The 18627-nt window shown below is 44.9% G+C and overlaps 1 protein-coding gene across 4 annotated transcripts in view; it reads right to left on the bottom strand.

The window, feature by feature from the left end:
* Positions 1-18627, bottom strand: part of hars (histidyl-tRNA synthetase) — a 108763-nt gene that overhangs the window by 7023 nt on the left and 83113 nt on the right. For all 4 annotated transcript variants that reach the window (XM_088390264.1, XM_088390275.1, XM_088390256.1 and 1 more), the window contains one exon: positions 13735-13881. In XM_088390264.1, the coding sequence (XP_088246390.1) occupies positions 13735-13881 (147 nt within the window). Of the gene's footprint in view, positions 1-13734; positions 13882-18627 lie in introns of those variants that run through there.

Below are 18627 nucleotides of genomic sequence, written 5' to 3'. Positions count from 1 at the left end.
TAAATAAGAGTGTTCAATAAATGATAAATAAACAAATAATAATAAATAATAACAATAAATATAAGAGGAGCAAACAGACAGTGGACTTGGATATGGTGCTTTAAAGTGTTAAGATTCAAGATTCAAGAGTTATTTATTCGCCATGTTTGAGCGTGCCAAACAAGGAATTTGACTTCGGTAAATCACAGCCTCTGTTCAACATTTAGGTGACTAACAACAACACTCAGGCCATGTGAAGAACGAAAGATATTCTCAAACATCCCCTGATCTTAAACTCCCAAGAGGGCAAGGAAAAACTCAAAACTCCAGCTAGGGGAAATGAGAAACCTTGAGAAAAGACCACAGATGGGAGGGTCCCTCTTCTAGGAGACCAGGCTGCAATGGATCCAGAGAAGACACATAATACAAACAGTGTAGACAAAAAAGGTGTGGAAAGTAGGATGTTATTGCACAGTAATGACTCTGAGTGGTGTGAGTTCATCAGAGCGACAGCCTGGGGGAAGAAGCTGTCTCTGTGTCTGTTGGTTTTAGTGTACAGAGCTCTATAACGGCGTCCGGAGGGGAGTAGTTCAAACAGGCTGCAACCTGGGTGCGAAGGGTCTGTTGAGATGTTACTTGCACGTTTCCTGGTCCTGGACAGGTACAAGTCTTGGATAGATGGGAGGTTGATTCCAATTATCTTTTCTGCAGTCCTTATTGTCCGTTGCAGTCTGTGCTTGTCTTGTTTGGAGGCCGATCCAAACCAGACAGTGATGGAGGTGCAGAGGACAGACTGGATGATGGCAGTGTAGAAGGTCTTCAGCAGCTCCAGCGGCAGGTTGAACTTCTTGAGCTGTCTCAGGAAGTACAGCCTCTGCTGGGCCTTCTTCCGGACAGAGTCTATGTGGCCGGTCCATTTCAAGTCCCGAGAGATTGTGGTTCCCAGGAACTTGAAGGTGTCTGATGAGAGAATAGTACTACTGCGGATAGTGAGGGGTGAAAGTGGTGAAGGGCCTCGCCTGAAGTCCACTGTCATCTCCACGGTCTTGAGCGGGTTCAGGTCCAGGTGGTTTTGGCTGCACCAGTGGACCAGCCGCTCCACCTCCTGTCTGTACGCAGTCTCATCACCGTTCTGGATCAGTCCGATGAGAGTGGTGTCGTCTGCATACTTCAGGAGCTTCACAGAAGAGTCACTTGCGGAGAAATCGTTGGTGTAGAGGGAGAAGAGCAGTGGGGAGAGGACGCACCCCTTGCAGGGGTGCCAATACCTTTGGCCAGTGTGCGCACGGCTTGTTCGAAATCTATAATTGCTCCGGTTGCATCAGCCTTGAATGCAAAATATTTCCACACATGACTCTTTGAGTAACCTGGCTTCTCAAAAAGCCGGCATGTTGGACTTCCACTCCCACTTGCTGAAGCCACTGTTACGAAAGACCGAAAGTTTTCTTCAGCGCCGCTGGCTGCTGCTCCGTGCTGCTCGCATGCGTATAGTGCCCCCCCTTTAGTTTCGGCACGAATCGGCACAGCTTGCCGAAAGAAAAGTTAAATATTTGGTTCTAGCGGCACCAGAAAAAAGCAGGTATCCACGTATTTTTTGCATGTTGGTACCGAATTGGTTCTATTGTTCTATTGGGTGACTTCAATGCTCACGTGGGCAATGACAGTGAGACCTGGAAGGGCGTGATTGGGAGGAATGCCCCCCCGATCTTAACCCGAGCGGTGTTCTATTATTGGACTTCTGTGCTCAACACGGATTTTCTATACTGAACACCATGTTCAAACATAAGGGTGTCCATGTGTGCACTTGGCACCAGGACACCCTAGGCCGCAGTTCGATAATCGACTTTGTAGTTGTGTCATCGGATTTGGGGCCGCATGTTTTGGACACTCGGGCGAAGAGAGGGGCGGAGCTGTCAACTGATCACCACCTGGTGGTGGGTTGGCTCCGATGGTGGGGGATGATGCCGGTCTGGCCTGGCAGATCCAAACGCTCTGAATCCCCTGTCAGGAAGAGCTTCAACTCCCACCTCCGGCAGAGCTTTTCCCACATCCCGGGAGAGGCGGGGACATTGAGTCTGAGTGGACCATGTTCCATGCCTCCATTGTTGAGGCGGCCGACCGGAGCTGTGGCCGTAAGGTCGTTGGTGCCTGTCGTGGCGGCAATCCCCGAACCCGTTGGTGGACACCGGCGGTAAGGGATGCCGTCAAGCTGAAGAAGGAGTCCTATCGTGCCGTTTTGGCCTGCTGCCGGACGGCCAAGCGGAACGCAGCTTCGGCGGTTGCTGAGGCAAAAACCCGGGCGTGGGAGGAGTTTGATGAGGCCATGGAGAATGACTTCTGGACGGCTTCGAGGAAATTCTGGTCCACCATCCGGCGTCTCAGGAGGGGGAAGCAATGCAACGTCAAAACTGTTTACAGTGGGGATGGCGTGCTGCTGACCTCGACTCGGGACGTTGTGGGTCGGTGGGGAGAATACTTCAAAGACCTCCTCAATTCCACCTACACGCCTTCCATTGAGGAAGCAAGGCCTGGAGACTCTGAGGCGGATTCTCCAATCTCTGGGGTCGAAGTCACTGAGGTAGTTAAAAAACTCCTTGGTGGCAAGGCCCCGGGGGTGGATGAGATCCGCCCGGAGTTCTTAAAGGCTCTGGATGTTGTGGGGCTGTCATGGCTGACACACCTCTACAACATTGCGTGGATATCGGGGACAGTGCCTCTGGATTGGCAGACTGGGGTGGTGGTTCCCCTCTTTAAGAAGGGGGACCGGAGGGTGTGTTCCACTTACAGGGGAATCACACTCCTCAGCCTTCCTGGTAAGGTCTATTCAGGGGAGCTGGAGAGGAGGGTCCGTCGGGAGGTCGAACCTCGGATTCAGGAGGAGCAGTGTGGCTTTCGTCCTGGCCGTGGAACAGTGGGCCAGCTCTACACCCTCGGCAGGATCCTCCAGGGTGCATGGGAATTCGCCCAACCAGTCCACATGTGTTTTGTGGACTTGGAGAAGGCGTTCGACCGTGTCCCTTGGGAGGTTGTGTGGAGGGTGCTTCGGGAGTACGGGGTGCCGAGCCAACTGATAAGGGCGGTTCGGTCCCTGTATCATCGATGCCAGAGTCTGGTCCGCATTTCCGGCAGTAAGTCGGATTCGTTCCCAGTGAGGGTTGGACTCCACCAAAGTCACCGATTCTGTTCATAATTTTTATGGACAGAATTTTTAGGCGCAGCCGAGGCGTTGAGGGGGTCTGGTTTGGGGACCTCAGCATCACGTCTCTGCTTTCTGCAGATGACGTGGTGCTGTTGGCTTCTTCAGGCCATGATATCCAGCTCTCACTGGAACGGTTCGCAGCCGAATGTAAAGCGGTCGGGATGAGGGTCAGCACCTCCAAATTCGAGTCCATGGTCCTCGGTCGGAAAAGGGTGGAATGCCCTCTCTGGATCGGGGATGAGATCCTGCCCCAAGTGGAAGAGTTCAAGTATCTTGGAGTCTTGTTCACGAGTGAGGGGAGGATGGAGCGCGAGATCGACAAGCGGATCGGTGCAGCGTCGGCATTAATGCGGACCCTGTACCGGTCCGTCGTGGTGAAGAGAGCTGAGTCAAAAGGCGAAGCTCTCAATTTACCAGTCGATTTACGCTCCTACCCTCACCTAAGGTCACGAGCTATGGGTTGTGACCGAGTGAACGAGATCGCGGATACAAGCGGCCGAAATGAGTTTTCTCCGCAGGATGTCCGGGCTCTCTCTTAGAGATAGGGTGAGAAGCTCGGTCATCCGGGAGAGACTCAGAGTAGAGTCGCTACTCCTCCACGTTGAGAGGAGCCAGATGAGGTGGCTCGGGCATCTTATCAGGATGCCTCCTGGACGCCTCCTTGGGGAGGTGTTCTGGGCATGTCCCACCGGTAGGAGGCCCCGGGGACGACCCAGGACGCGCTGGAGAGACTATGTCTCTCAGCTGGCCTGGGAACGCTTTAGGATCTCCTGGGATGAGCTGGATGAAGTGGCTGGGGAGAGGGAAGTCTGGGAGTCCCTCCTAAAGCTGCTGCCCCCGCGACCCGACCCCGGATAAGCGGAAGAAGATGGATGGAGGGCGCACCACATTATAGGGCGCACCACATTATAAGGCGCACACATGCCAGGATTGACGGTAAACAAAAAAAAAAAAAACGTCACGGGAGCAAGAAAGTGAGTTCGGTTGTACTTTATTCTACGGTTTAACCATGTATTCGACTGTAGTCACATTATTGTTGATTGTTATTCATACGCAAATCCGTCCAAGTCCTCATCTTCTGTATCCAAATTAAACAGTTGGGCAAGTTTGCCATTTGACATGCCAATTTCCCTCATCATTGTCTCGTCGTTGTCACGTTGCTCTTCGGCAATGATCCCGGCTGTCCAGGAAGCTTGAATTGTGCCTCGTAAGCATGTCTCTTTGTCTATGCTATTTTAGAGGGCCCTAATGCTGTTTTCTTTGCACAAACCATTGTATTTACACTGCTCAAAAAAATTAAAGGAACATTTTTTTATCAGGGTGTGGCATGAATTCAATTAGACTTTTCTGATAAGGTTTTGGTCAGGTATGTGGCAGAAGGTGTTAGGGTTTTCCAGGTCATCTTTATCATAGGATTATGTTGGAATGCAACAGGTAATAAATACCTTACCTTGTCCTCCTTATCAGAAGGTCGTAAAACATCCCCTGACATGTTTAGACTAGAGGACAAGGGCTTTAGCCAGTTTACCCAAACCCCCACTCTGTTTCTCTTAATAAATATCCCCTCGCAGGAACGAGGGTTCAGACTTCATTCCTTAAACGAGTGAACTCTCCACCTGCAGGTGTCTAAAAAGGACTTGCTTGTCTCCCGTGTGGTTCTTGCAAAATAAGTTGGAGTGAGCACATCTCTAACAGAACGGGTTGTTAATCAGTTTCAGCTGCATTAGTGTTGATGGAATTAACAACAGGCGCACTAGAGGGGCAACAACGAGATGGTCCCCAAAACAGGACTGGTTTTGCAGGTGGAGGCCATTTCAAGTTCCTCCCTCTTGATCTTTTTCAACTGTTTTTCCACAAGTGTTGGCTTTAGCTCGAGTCATCACGACTGGTAGGATGAGGCGATTTCTTAACCATCCTGAAGTTGCACAGATTGTCCAACTCCTCCAGGATGGCACATCCACGCGTGCTGTTGCAAGAATATTTGATGTGTCTCCCAGTATAATCACCAGAGCATGGAGGACATTCCAGGAGACAGGCAGTTACTCTAGGAGAGCGGTACAGGGCCGTAGACCAGACCTGGGCAAAACACGGCCCGCGGGCCCTTTGAGCATCCCTATCCGGCCCGCATGAGGTCAATCGTAAATTATATTTGATTACAACTTAATTTAAAAAAATATATAAAATCAGTGTCGTGCGTGCAAAACAACTGGTTTGCTTCTATTTTGAAAGGCGTCACACTTCCGTGTAGCGTACGTGTATGTGAGCTGTGCGTGAAGGTGAACATTGCGAAGTAATGCTGCCCGAGAAATGTGTGCTGACCCTCAGAAAAGAAAAGTTGACAAGGAGCGCCGTGTTTTCAACAAGACATGGACTGCCAAGGACTTCTTTACAGAAATGAAAGGTAAAGCCGTGTGCCTGATTTGTGGTACACAGGTCGCTGTGTTTAAAGAATATAATTTGAGTCGCCACTACACGACCAAGCATGAGAAAAAATACATCTGTCTGATAAACAGCGCGCATCAGAGGCTGATGCATTCCTAGCAAAACTGCAAGCCCAACAAGGATTTTTTATCAAACTTCACACCCAGAGATGCAGCGGATTTGTCATTTGAGGAAAAGTTAAAGAAGTTAAGAATAAATTGTACTGATTAATGATTGTTTTTTTATTTGACCTATACACCACAATTTCACATAGCTTAATATAAATATAAACAGAATAATTGTAATCTTCTAATTACCAGTACCAGCTATTTAAAATAAATAATTTAGTGCATTTTACAATGGAAGAAAATTGAGCAGATTTAAGTTATTGTAAGTGTGGCCCTCTGACACAACTCAGGTTTTTCATGTGGCCCCTTGTAAAAATTAATTGCCCATTCCTGGCGTAGACGATCATCATTCCATCAGCAGGACCGATTTCTGCTACTTTGTGCAAGGAGGAACAGGTTGAGCACTGCCCGAGCCCTACAGAATGACCTCCAGCAGGCTACTGGTGTGAATGTCTCTGCCCAAACAGTCAGAAACAGACTTCACGAGGGTGGCCTCAAGGCACAACGTCCTGTGCCCTGTGTTCATTGCTCAGCACCGTGGAGCTCGATTGGCATTTGCCATAGAACAGCAGAATTGGGAAGTCTGTCACTGGTGCCCTGTGCTTTGCAAAGATGAGAGCAGGTTTACCCTGAGCACCTGTGATAGACGTGGAAGGGTCTGGAGAAGCCAAGGAGAGCGCTATGCTGCCTACAACATCATTCAGCGTGACCAGTTCGGTGGTGGGTCAGTGATGGTCTGGGGAGGCATTTCCATGGAGGGACGAACAGACCTCTACAGGCTAGAGAACGGCAGTCTGACTGCCATTAGGTATCAGGATGAAATCCTTGCACCCATGGTCAGACCCTGGTGCAGTAGGTCCTGGGTTCCTCCTGATCCACAACAACGCCCGGCCTCATATGGCAAGAGTATGCAGACAGTATCTGGAGAATGAAGGAATTGACACAATTGAATGGCCCTCACGATCACCTGATCTAAACCCAATAGAACACCTCTGGGACATAATGTTTCGGTCCATCAGACGCCGCCAGGTTGCTCCTCAGACTTTGCAGGAGCCTGCTGATGCCCTTAGACAGATCTGGGAGGACATCCCACAAGACACCATCCGTTGTCTCATTAGGAACATGCCGTGACGTTGTCAAGCATGCATACAAGTTCGTGGGGGGCACACAAGATATTGAAAAGAATTTTGAGTTGCAGAAATTGAATTTAGGCAAAATTGACGAGCCTGCAACATAATTTTTTCACTTTGATTTTTATCAATATACTGAGCCCTCTGTAGGCTGAAAACTTTTATTTCCATCAAAAGATATGGCATCCTTTTGTTCCTGAGACATTAAACTGTCCATATCAGTATACCGTAATTTCCGGACTATAAGTCGCGGTTTTTTTCATAGTTTGGGTGGGGGGGCGACTTATACTCAGGAGCGACTTATATATGTTTTTTTTCACAAATTTTTACTTGATCATTAAGACATCACTTACAAGTATAGTTGACCACTTCCCATGTTATTTTTAGTATAGTTGATCACTTCACATGCTTTTATATCTTTATCTTGAACATTTTCAAAACATAAAAAATAGAGAAAACATCAAATAAAGCAATTAACACTTTTCCAAGTCCACTGTCTGCTGTATGTACACTTGCTCCATTTTTGCTCCTCTTATATTTATTATTATTATTAATTATTATTTGTTTATTTATCATTTATTCAACACTCTTACTTATTCATTGTTAGTGCCTTCTTGGGTTTTTTTTTGTGTTGCTTGTATGCATATGTGTACTATCTCACTGAGGGATAGTGGAAACGTAATTTCAATCTCTTTGTGTGTCTTAGTATATAAAAAAAAATCAACTATAAAGCAGACTTTGACTTTGATAAAACAACCAAAAAAAATTATATTTTCAGACGAAACTGGATGAGGGCGCTCTAAATTTTACCGTTGGCCGTGACTCATCAACTGGGTGGGTTTAAGAAAAATGGCACCAAAAAGAAACTCATATTTTGCAGGTTACAAACTTCAAGTTGTAAAATATGCAGCTGAAAACAGTAATCGAGCAGCAGAAAGAAAGTTTGGAGAACCGTGATGTACCAATGGATTACTATTTCAAGTGACGTCAGTAGCGCGGCGCGCCGGTTGTTTACATACAAAGTGCCCACACAAGGACTACCGGCATCATTAGCGGTGATCATTTCTAAGTGACACGGAGGACAAAGAGTTTGAAGGAATTAAGGATTTGGAGTGACATAGAAGGTTTGAAAAACTATTATGGCTTTTACGCACGCCCGGTCTCCGCTTAGTCGGGGGCCGGCGCTCGGCCGAGTGGCTGTCCGCGAACGGTGCGCGGGGCTCGGACATGGCCATTACGCACGCCCGGTCTGTCTGGAAGTCCACGCCGCCACACGCTTGGAAGTTTGTTTTGTTTAATAAAGAGCCGTTTACCAAACCCACGTCTATCCTTGTACTTTGTTAACGCTACAATATAGTTATATAGTAGATCTGTGGAATAAAGCCGAGGCTGACGTCAGGGCGCACGCGCGGCGATGTTGACAAAGGACGAGGAATTTGATCGATGGATTTAATGGAATTAAAGTGCACGGATGGTTTGATAATATTATTATTGGCTTGTATTATAGTTATTTGAAATATAGTTTATCTATCGTTATATGAGCCTGTGGAATATTTTGAAGTGCAAGCGCCCTCAGCCGTGCGCACCCATTGTTGACAAAGAACGATCGATGGATTTAATGAATTGGAGTGACACCGATGGTTTTATAAACATGTTATTCATGTAATAGTTGTCCTTAATCACTCTATATGTTACGTCAGGCCCGTTCTCAGCTCTTTGTTTGTGTTTGTCACGTTAGCATACCTATCGTTTAGCCTGTTGTTGCTATTTAATGAATTGGAGTGACACCGATGATTTTATAAACATGTTATTCATGTGATAGTTGTCCTTAATCACTCTATTTGTTACGTCAGGCCCGTTCTCAGCTCTTTGAGTTTGTCACGTTAGCATACCTATCGTTTAGCCTGTTGTTGCTATTTAATGAATTGGAGTGACACAGATGGTTTTATAAACATGTTATTCATGTAATAGTTGTCCTTAATCCCTCTATATGTTACGTCAGGCCCGTTCTCAGCTCTTTGTTTGAGTTTGTCACGTTAGCATACCTATCGTTTAGCCTGTTGTTGCTATTTAATTTATTGGAGTGACACTGATGGTTTTATAAACATGTTATTCATGTAATAGTTGTCCTTAATCACTCTATATGTTACGTCAGGCCCGTTCTCAGCTCTTTGTTTGTGTTTGTCACGTTAGCATACCTATCGTTTAGCCTGTTGTTGCTATCGTTTAGCCTGTTGTTGCTCGTTCATGACTGTTTTTGGTGTGGGATTTTGTCGAATAAATTGCCCCCAAAATGCGACTTATACTCCGGAGCGACTTATATATGTTTTTTTTCACTTTTTGGGGCATTTTATGGCTGGTGCGACTTATACTCCGGAGCGACTTATAGTCCGGAAAATACGGTAGATATCCAACTTTTTTTTTTCACCATTGAAATCTGATGTGTTTTCAAAGTGTTCCTTTAAATTTTTTGAGCAGTGTATTTATAAATGGCAGCGGAGGTACGTACTCTACGTCTTACGAGAAGTCCTCTGATTGGTTTACCGCCCCGATTCAGAGCGGGGGATGAGGCTGGCTTGAGGACAGCGAGGGCCGACCTGTCCCGAGGCATCAAAGAAGCGAAGAAGGCGTTCTCGTGCAAGGTCTCCACCCACTTCAAGGACAGCAAGGACGCACGTAGCTTTTGGCGGGGCATTCAGACCATCACGGACTACAAGCCTGCGCCGAGGAGCTGTGAGGGCGACATCCGTCTGCTGAACGATCTGAACCGCTTCCTTGGTCGCTTCGACGTCCAGAACAGCACTTGCCCGCTGAAGACCACTCCCCCCCACACGAGCAGCCCCTGCCGACGGTGTGAGGAGGGCGCTTGCCGCTATTGACACCCGTAAGGCGGCGGGCCCTGACAACATCCCGGGTCGAGCGCTGAAGGACTGCGCTGGGGAGCTGTCGGGTGTCTTCACGGACATCTTTAACGTTTCCCTGCAGCAGGCCATCGTCCCCTCGTGTTTCAAGGCTGCCACCATCGTTCCTGTGCCGAAGAAACCTGCACTGTCCTGCTTCAATGACTACCGCCCCGTGGCACTGACGCCCATCATCATGAAGTGCTTTGAGCGGCTTGTCATGGAGCACATCAAGTCCGTTCTCCCCCCCACCATTGACCCTTTCCAGTTTGCGTACCGTGCCAAGCGGTCCTCTGAGGATGCCATCTGCTCTGCCCTCCACTCGGCCCTCACCCACCTGGAGAGAAAGGACTCATATGTGAGGTTGCTGTTTGTGGACTTCAGCTCTGCCTTCAACACCATTGTGCCGCAGCGACTCATCTGCAAACTCGACGAGCTGGGCCTCAGTACCTCCCTCTGCAACTGGCTACTGGACTTCCTCTGTCAGAGGCCTCAGGTGGTGCGTGTTGGCGACAAAATCTCCGCCAGCATCACGCTGAGCACGGGGGCCCCCCAGGGCTGCGTGCTCAGTCCATTGCTCTTCACCCTGCTGACGCATGACTGCACTGCGACCTACAGCGACAACCGCATAGTGAAGTTTGCTGACGACACGACTCTGGTGGGTCTCATCACAAAGGGCGACGAGACTCGGTACAGGTCGGAAGTTGACCTTCTGACCACGTGGTGCAGGGACAACAACCTCCTGCTGAACATCAATAAGACCAAGGAAATCATTGTTGACTTCAGGAAGGGTCACACAACACACCTGCCGCTGATCATCGACTGTGCTGTGGTGGAGAGGGTGAGCTGCACCAAGTTCCTGGGGGTGCACATCAGTGAGGACCTCTCCTGGTCCGCAAACACTGGCAAAGAAAGCTCAGCGCCGCCTGTACTTCCTGCGGAAGCTCAGGCGTGCATGTGCTCCTCAGGCAGTCCTGTCTACATTCTACCGTGGCACCATTGAGAGCGTCCTCACCAGTTGCATCGCTGTCTGGAGTGGTAACTGCACTGAACAGAACTTGAAGGCCCTGCAGCGCATAGTGAATACGGCTGGTAAGATTATTGGTGCTTCGCTCCCCTCCCTGAAGGACATTTACACCTCCCATCTCGCCCGCAAGGCAACCTCGATTGCCAGAGATGTGAGTCACCCGGCTCACTCTTTGTTTGACCTTCTGCCCTCTGGGAAGAGGTACAGGAGCCTGCGCTCCCGCACCACCAGACTCGCCAACAGCTTCTTTCTCCAGGCTGTTAGGGCCCTGAACTCGCTACCCCCTTCTGCGTAGCGTGCGGCACTGTTGCGCTATTTTCGGGAATGTCTGCTGTACGCGCACTTGCTCCTTTTTTTTTTGCTCCTCTTATTTATTTATTTATTGTTGTGTTATTTATTCATTATTTATTCAGCACGCTTTTGTTATACTTGTTTACTTGTTTGTCTGTTGTGAGCCATGTCTTGTCACCGTGGGATAGGGGGGAACAAAATTTCGGTTTCTTTGTGTGTCTTTGGCATTTGGAGAAATTGACAATAAAGCTGACTTTGACTTTGACTAAAACTTAATGTCCTCTGATTGGTTCATCTGGTCTACATATTACGCCTGTTTATTACGTTTCTGTGTGGTGGAAGCCACACAAAACAACTTTACAGACTTGCACAAACGGTAGTATTTCTTTATCCATGGCGACGGAGGTACGTACTTTGCATGGAGGAATAGTATTATTTACCAATGGTGGCGGAGGTACGTATTCCTCTACGCGTCGTTTGATTGGTTCATTGGGTGCCTGTTTCTTACGTCTCTGTGTAGCAGAAGCCACACAAAACAACTTTACAGATTTTCACAAACGGTAGTATTTATTTATCAATGGCGGCGGAGGTACGTACTTTGCTCAAACGATAGTATTTATTTACCAATGGCAGCGGAGATACGTACTCCTCTACGCGATTCATCCAGTCGTCTGGTTGGTTTCCCGCCCCGATTGTATATTACTTCTCTGTGTGGCAGAAGCCACACAAAACAACTTTACAGGTTTGCGCAAACAATACTATTTATTTACCAATGGCGGTACGTACTCCTCTGCATGTAACATCTAGTCCTCTGTTTTATTAGTCCCGATCTACGTACCGTATTTGCCGGTGTATTGGTCGACCTTTTTCGATCCAAAATCGACCGAAAAAAATCGACCTCGACTTATACACCGAGTCATAAAATTTAACTTCGTATTCATCGCTTCAAATGTGATGGTAACCAAGGCCGTTTCTCATGCATCTCATTGTGCGTTGCACTTAGAAAATTTGAACCGGGCGGCGTGGGCGAGTGCGCGGCCCGCTGGAAGTCGAATGAGGCTCCGCGATCTCCTCCGCGGTGCTTATAAACAGCCGATCTGCTCGGCGGGGGCTATTTTCGGCCACTTGGCGCGTGCGCACGGCCTCCCGGATGTGCCGGGCGGATGCGCGAGCTCGCCGGCCGCTGGAAGTCGAATGAGGCTCCGCGATCTCCTCCGCGGTGCTTATAAACAGCCGATCTGCTCGGCGGGGGCTATTTTTGGCCACTTGGCGCGTGCGCACGGCCTCCCGGATGTGCCGGGCGGGTGCGCGAGCTCGCCAGCCGCTGGAAGTCGAATGAGGCTCCGCGATCTCCTCCGCGGTGCTTATAAACAGCCGATCCGCTCGGCTGGAGTTATTTCCGGCCACTGCACATGCGCACGGCCTCCCGGAATTTGAACACATTTCGTCAATAAATTTTGCATATTTCTGATTGAATTTTGAAGTTTAATATAATGCAACAATTGAGCTCGACTAATACAAAGGATATATCATGAAATCGTACATTTCCGTCAAATTTTAGGGGGTCGACTTATACACCGAGTCGACCTATACACCGGCAAATACGGTATATAAAACATATGTCCTCTGATTAGTTCATCGGCTCTTCATATTACGCCTGTATATTACGGAAGCCACACAAAACAACATGACAGATATTTGAATTTGGTCCACACAAAAGGCGCACCTTATCAAAAGGCGCACTTTTGTTTTTTGAGAAAATTAAAGGCCTTTATGTGCAACTTTTGGTTGTGAAAATACAGTAATTTTATTTTTCACTAAAGAGGGGTTCGCTGAATGCCCATATAACATTGGTGGGTGTGAGGGTTGATATGTATGTTAGGGTTGATAAGGTAGTGTTATCCTATGCTTATGTTGGAATGTAGCCTGTAGTAAATAACCTAGCTGGATTAGTTTTATGCTTATGCTGGAATGCAACCTGTAGTAAATAACCTATCTTGTCCTGCCCTACTCAACGTCGTAAAACACCTCCTGCTATGCTTTGACTAGAGGTCAAGGGCTTCAACTTCATCCTGTGCAGTCTTTTCCCCCACCCTGTTTCTCTCAATAAAAATGCTCCTGCATGAGGCCTGAGTCAGACCTCATTTGATCATCGCTGTATGCTCAGCGACGGATGACTCCATCTGCAGGTGTTCAAAAGGGCATACTGTCTCCCGTGTGGTTCTTGCAAAATAAGTTAGCGTGAGCACCGCTCTAACAGTGGGGTTCGGTACCTCCAACAAGGTTAAGAACCACTGATATACAGTATACATACAAACACATGTATACATACACGTATACACACGTATATACACATGTATATACACACACACACATATATATATATATATATATATATATATATATATATATATATATATATATATACACACACACACACACACACACATATATATATACACACACACACACACATATATATATACACACACACACACACACACACATATATATACACACACACACACACACACATATATATATATATATATATATATAATGGCTACCTTAATATCTCATTTTTTTTTACCATTTTCTTTAAAATAAAATTGAACACGGTCTGAATAATTTGCATAATAAAGTGCACTGCACACTGTACCTCCTCTCTGGTGGCCACAACACGGAGTTTGACAACGCCATCTTTTAGCTCCTGTTCACCAAGAATCGCCACAAGGGGGATCCCAGAATCCTCACAGTGCTGTAGCTGACTGAGCAATTTTGGGTTCCTCTTGTACATCACCTCAGCCTTCAAACGAGCACAGAAAAAAAAAAATCTCCTATTAGTACTTTGGCACACTGAATTGTGTAAACTACTGATCATTAGGAGTGCAACAGTATAAGTATAAATATAAAGATTATATAATATGGGATACTTTGGTATGATAAAGGGCATACCCAACGGTGCAAGTTCCTAAATGGAACATTAAGTGAGTGACAGGAAGTCTGACTGCTTCGCCCACCCCACATTATACCCCATAAACAAAGTGCAAGTCAGCCTCTGGCTAGCAGAAGCATTCCCGAATGTGCCTAGTAACTGGTTTTATTTTGGAAACTAACCCAAGTTATTCACACTAAATCTCACATATTTTTGGCAACATGGCAAGGAAAAAAAAGTATATAAATCTATAGGGTACAGAAATGTTTGAAACTAATTGTAAGTTTATTAACTGCTACTAAAACTCATTCACTTCTTATGACTATTTTTCTCTCAAGAATCCTCAAATTCAATACCAAGTACGTATGTACTGTATTTGAACAATGGAACTTCGTCTGTGATAGCGAACAATTCAGATAATGACCAAAGATTTTGCAAAGAAAAAAATGGCCCAGTTCACAAACAATTTCTTGGTTAGCAAACAGCTACATCACTGAAGAACAAAATCAGATGTTCTTTGTTTACTAAATGTTTTCTCATGTTTAAATTCTTTATTTTTTTATGTTTGATTATATTATTTTTTATGTTTGATTATATTTTTACTGTATTTTTACTTTACCGTTATAAAACGGTTCTCATTTATTTTTGATTTTTATTTTGATTTACTTTACTATTTCTAATGGGGACCATTGATTCAGAGAGCGACCGTTTCGAAACGGATTGTATTCCGTTAACCGAGGTTTCACTGGATACATTTTATGGGCGTTCTGTTCAGGGTTTTAAGCTGCAGATACCGATCACGAGTATGATAAGCCAATACCAATATCATGGATTTTGTGCCAGATTTTAAATTTTAGAGCTGCAAGTACCGTTTTCCTCAAATAATCTATTATGTTGATATTTTAAATAAATTTCAAAAACATTTGTTAAATTCTTATCCCTTTATGATTTAAAAAAAAAAAAAAAAAAAAAGAGGCGTCGCCTCACAGTTCAGAGGTGCAGGATTGGATTCCGTCCTTATGGTGAGGAATGTTCTCCCCTGTGGGTGTTTTCTCCAGGTACTGTTGTTATGTTTGCCCTGCAATTGGGTGGCAACCGGTTCAGGGTGTCCCCAGCCTACTACTCGTCATCTGGGATAAGCTTCAGCGCTCACGAGTCCCACATGAGGATAAGCGGTACAAAAAACGAATGAATGAAAATAATAATTGAAAAAAAAAAAGAAAAATCAATAATTTCTTGGTTACATTTGTGTGAGTGGATGAAAAATTTACTCGCACTATGGAATAATTTAGGGGCTGAGGGCCGATCTTGTGCATTTTAAAGCTGCCCATCAAAGAGGACCACATATTTGGTAACATCCTCTTCATTTTTCACCCAAAAACAATCATTTTGAAATTGTTGGTACTCTTATCTCTTGCACATTTTTTTTTTAATTTATTCGTTACTGTGTAGGATACTCTGTCCAGAAAACCAATCTGGAAACTGTGCCCTGAATCCGAAATGCATGACGTAGTTGCTATTGTCCAATGACAAGCCTCGAAATGTGTTTTATTCGTTTGTTTTGCTGTTTGCCAGTGTCGGGATCTATCCACGGGTTAGATACAGTTGGTGGTTGAATTTCATGTCAACTCTAAATGAGCGCTATCTGAGTTGATAATTTGCTATGCCGAGCTAAAGATCGCAAGACAGACCAAAACACTTGCTAAAATAACATTTGGTCACATTAATCACCTTAGAAAATGAAACATTTGGTTGTTAGGCTTGATTGGGAATAGTCCTTATTGTTATCTTTTCTTTTGAAAACTCAAGTCTTCTGTAAGATTAAGGATGAACTCCGTGTAATTGTGAATTTTGCTCATAAAATTTACTGATTCCCTACATTGGAAGTTGAGTTTTTTGTTTATACCTGTTACTCTCCTGACAAAGTATGCATAACGTCACAATAATTTGCTACACAAAGCATTTAACAATATTCCTCTTGTTCATATTGTTTGCTAGCAAGCACTACAGAAATGGACGTATTGTATCCATATTTTAGGAAGATATTATCCGATAACCCCCAACACAGACACAGTGAGTGATTTTTATTCTGAACATATACGACCATTAAAAACAATGAGAATAATAAACACAAATATTTGCAAAAAGCTTAATGACATGATCCAAAGGGTTGCAAACTGAAAATTACTCCTATCTCTTATTTACTGAACCTATGCTTATATATGAATCAAGCTTTACATTACATCACAAATAATTGTAAATAAATATTAACGGGGTTGGCACGATGGAGCACTGGTTAGCTCAGTTGGTCTCCTCTTTGCATCTTCTCTGAAGAGTGGCAACATGGGAGCCTCAAAACAACTGACAAATGACCCGAAAAAGATTGTTCAACGTCATGGTTTAGGGCAGGGGTGTCAAACTCATTTCACATTGTGGGCCACATGCGGCCTCGGTAGATTTCAAGTGGGCCGGACTGTTAAAATTATACCATAGTCTGTTATAAATAACCAAAATATCATGTCTTTCCTTTTTTTTTTAGTGTAAAGAAGCACAAGAACATTAGGAAAATGTTGAAATTTAATGAACATTCGTTTCATGAAACACCTCAGATTTCCTTAGACAAATGTCTAAAATGTCTTCGGCTGTTGTGGTATCCATCATTGGCACCAACTCAAGAAACTCTTCAGTAACAGTAAATGTCTCAACTCCATGAATACCGTATTTTCTGGACTATAAGGCGCACCGGACTGTAAGGCGCACCTGCAATGAATGGCCCATTGTAAAACTTTGTCCATATATACGGCGCACCATTAATGCAATCACAATATAATAACTTGAAATAGTGAAAACAATAACAATACATCAATAATATTAATATCACACAACACACAAAATAAACATGTAAGGGGCTTACTTTAATAAGTACAAAACAAAACAGTCAGATAGATCAGGAAACTTTAAAAGTTAAAGTTAAAGATTAAAATAATAAATAAACAATTTTATGAAAGCTGAATGAATTTTTTATTAGAAGTATTAAGTTTGTTTTATTGTTGTTATTGTTGTATGAATAATAAGGGTGATATTGGTGTTTGTGACTGCAATAAACAGGCCAGGTTCCATCATGTCAGATTTTCAATCCAAAACAAATCATTCTCCATTTCATCTTTTTTTATTTCAACTTCAGATGCAACAAATTACTTTATAATCACAAAATAATGATCCATAGTCTTTTTGATTCATGATTCATCGTCTTCAGCGGGCCACTTATGATTGGTTTTATGACAATGCTTCGGGCCAGTTTAAATTTAGATGCGGGCCGCATTTGGTCCATCAATAAGGCGCACTGGACTATTAGGTGCACTGTCGGCTTTTGAGAAAATTTGAGGTTTTTAGGTGCGCCTTATAGTCCGGAAAATACGGTAAATAAGGCCAGTTGTGCCACGTCTGTGATGTTAGTGCTTTCGTCAATTGCAACGGAAAATGCAATGAATGACTTGACTCTGTTTCAATTGGCTGTCTAAATCTACTGATAGGTCCGAAATCCTCTCTACTATAGTATTCCTCGTCAGGCTAATATTAGCAAAAGCTTGTCGTTTGTCGGGCAATACAGGTTCAGCCGCCTTCATCATGCATCGTTTAACAAAGTTACGGTCAGAATACGGCTTTGATGCTAATGCTGTTTCGCTGGCAATTAGTTAGCTGGCTTTTACCGCTGCTTCGCTGACTTGTCGGCTCTGGATGAAAGTTGACTGCTGTTTCCTCAGACCCGCCTGCAATCCGTTGCTCTTATCTCTTCTCACTTGTCCTTGCAAGCCGTCATATTTTTCGCTGTGAAGAGTCTCGTAGTGGCGTCGAATATTATATTCCTTCAATAACGAAACTTGTTGCAAACACACCAAGCACAAAGATTTTCCGTGCATTTCTATAAATAAGGACCTGGTCCATTTTTCATTGAAAATTCTACACTCCGTATCTACTTTTCTCCGTTTGGATAATGACATTTTGCCTAATGAGGGTGTAGGGGAGGGGTAGAGACCAGGGTAGAAACAACGTCGTAACAAGCAGTAATTGGCGCATTGCTGCCGTCTGCTGTGTTGGGTCTGTCTGCCGTCTGCTGTGTTGGGTCTGTCTTCTCTGATCAAAACAATGTTGTCTTCTACTCTGATCAAAACAGTGTGCCCCACATACCGGCCGTATGTTTGACACCCCTGCCTAAGACGATCGATATGAAACACAAAAACATAAAGGATCACGGCAAAGGCATGCGTATCATCGAGTTCGCGACAGAGTACAGCCGGTGTTGTGCCAAAGTAGCTGCAGGAGCAGCACGCTTTGAGTGAAAGATGGAAGCCATTGCTGTGTGGCAGACAGTACCAGATTGTTTTCAATAAAAAAAAGAACACACTTTTGTGTTTGTCAATTTCCATCTTTAGGTTCCTTTTCTTTTATTTCCTTTTTTTAAGTTCTCGCACGCGTTCAGCACGAGGTGCGTTCAATGACCACTCACACAGTTGGAAATCCATTAACCCTTGTTATCATAATCATACTGTCTTTGAGCAAGACATTAAACTTTAATTTGCGCCCCGTAGGGCCTGGTTCATGGCACCATCACTGTCA

Source organism: Syngnathus floridae, chromosome 1 (genome assembly GCF_059516105.1).
Source record: "Syngnathus floridae isolate MCC-2025c chromosome 1, RoL_Sflo_1.0, whole genome shotgun sequence".
NCBI lineage: Eukaryota > Metazoa > Chordata > Actinopteri > Syngnathiformes > Syngnathidae > Syngnathus > Syngnathus floridae.
This window is presented reverse-complemented; position numbering and strand designations above follow the sequence as displayed.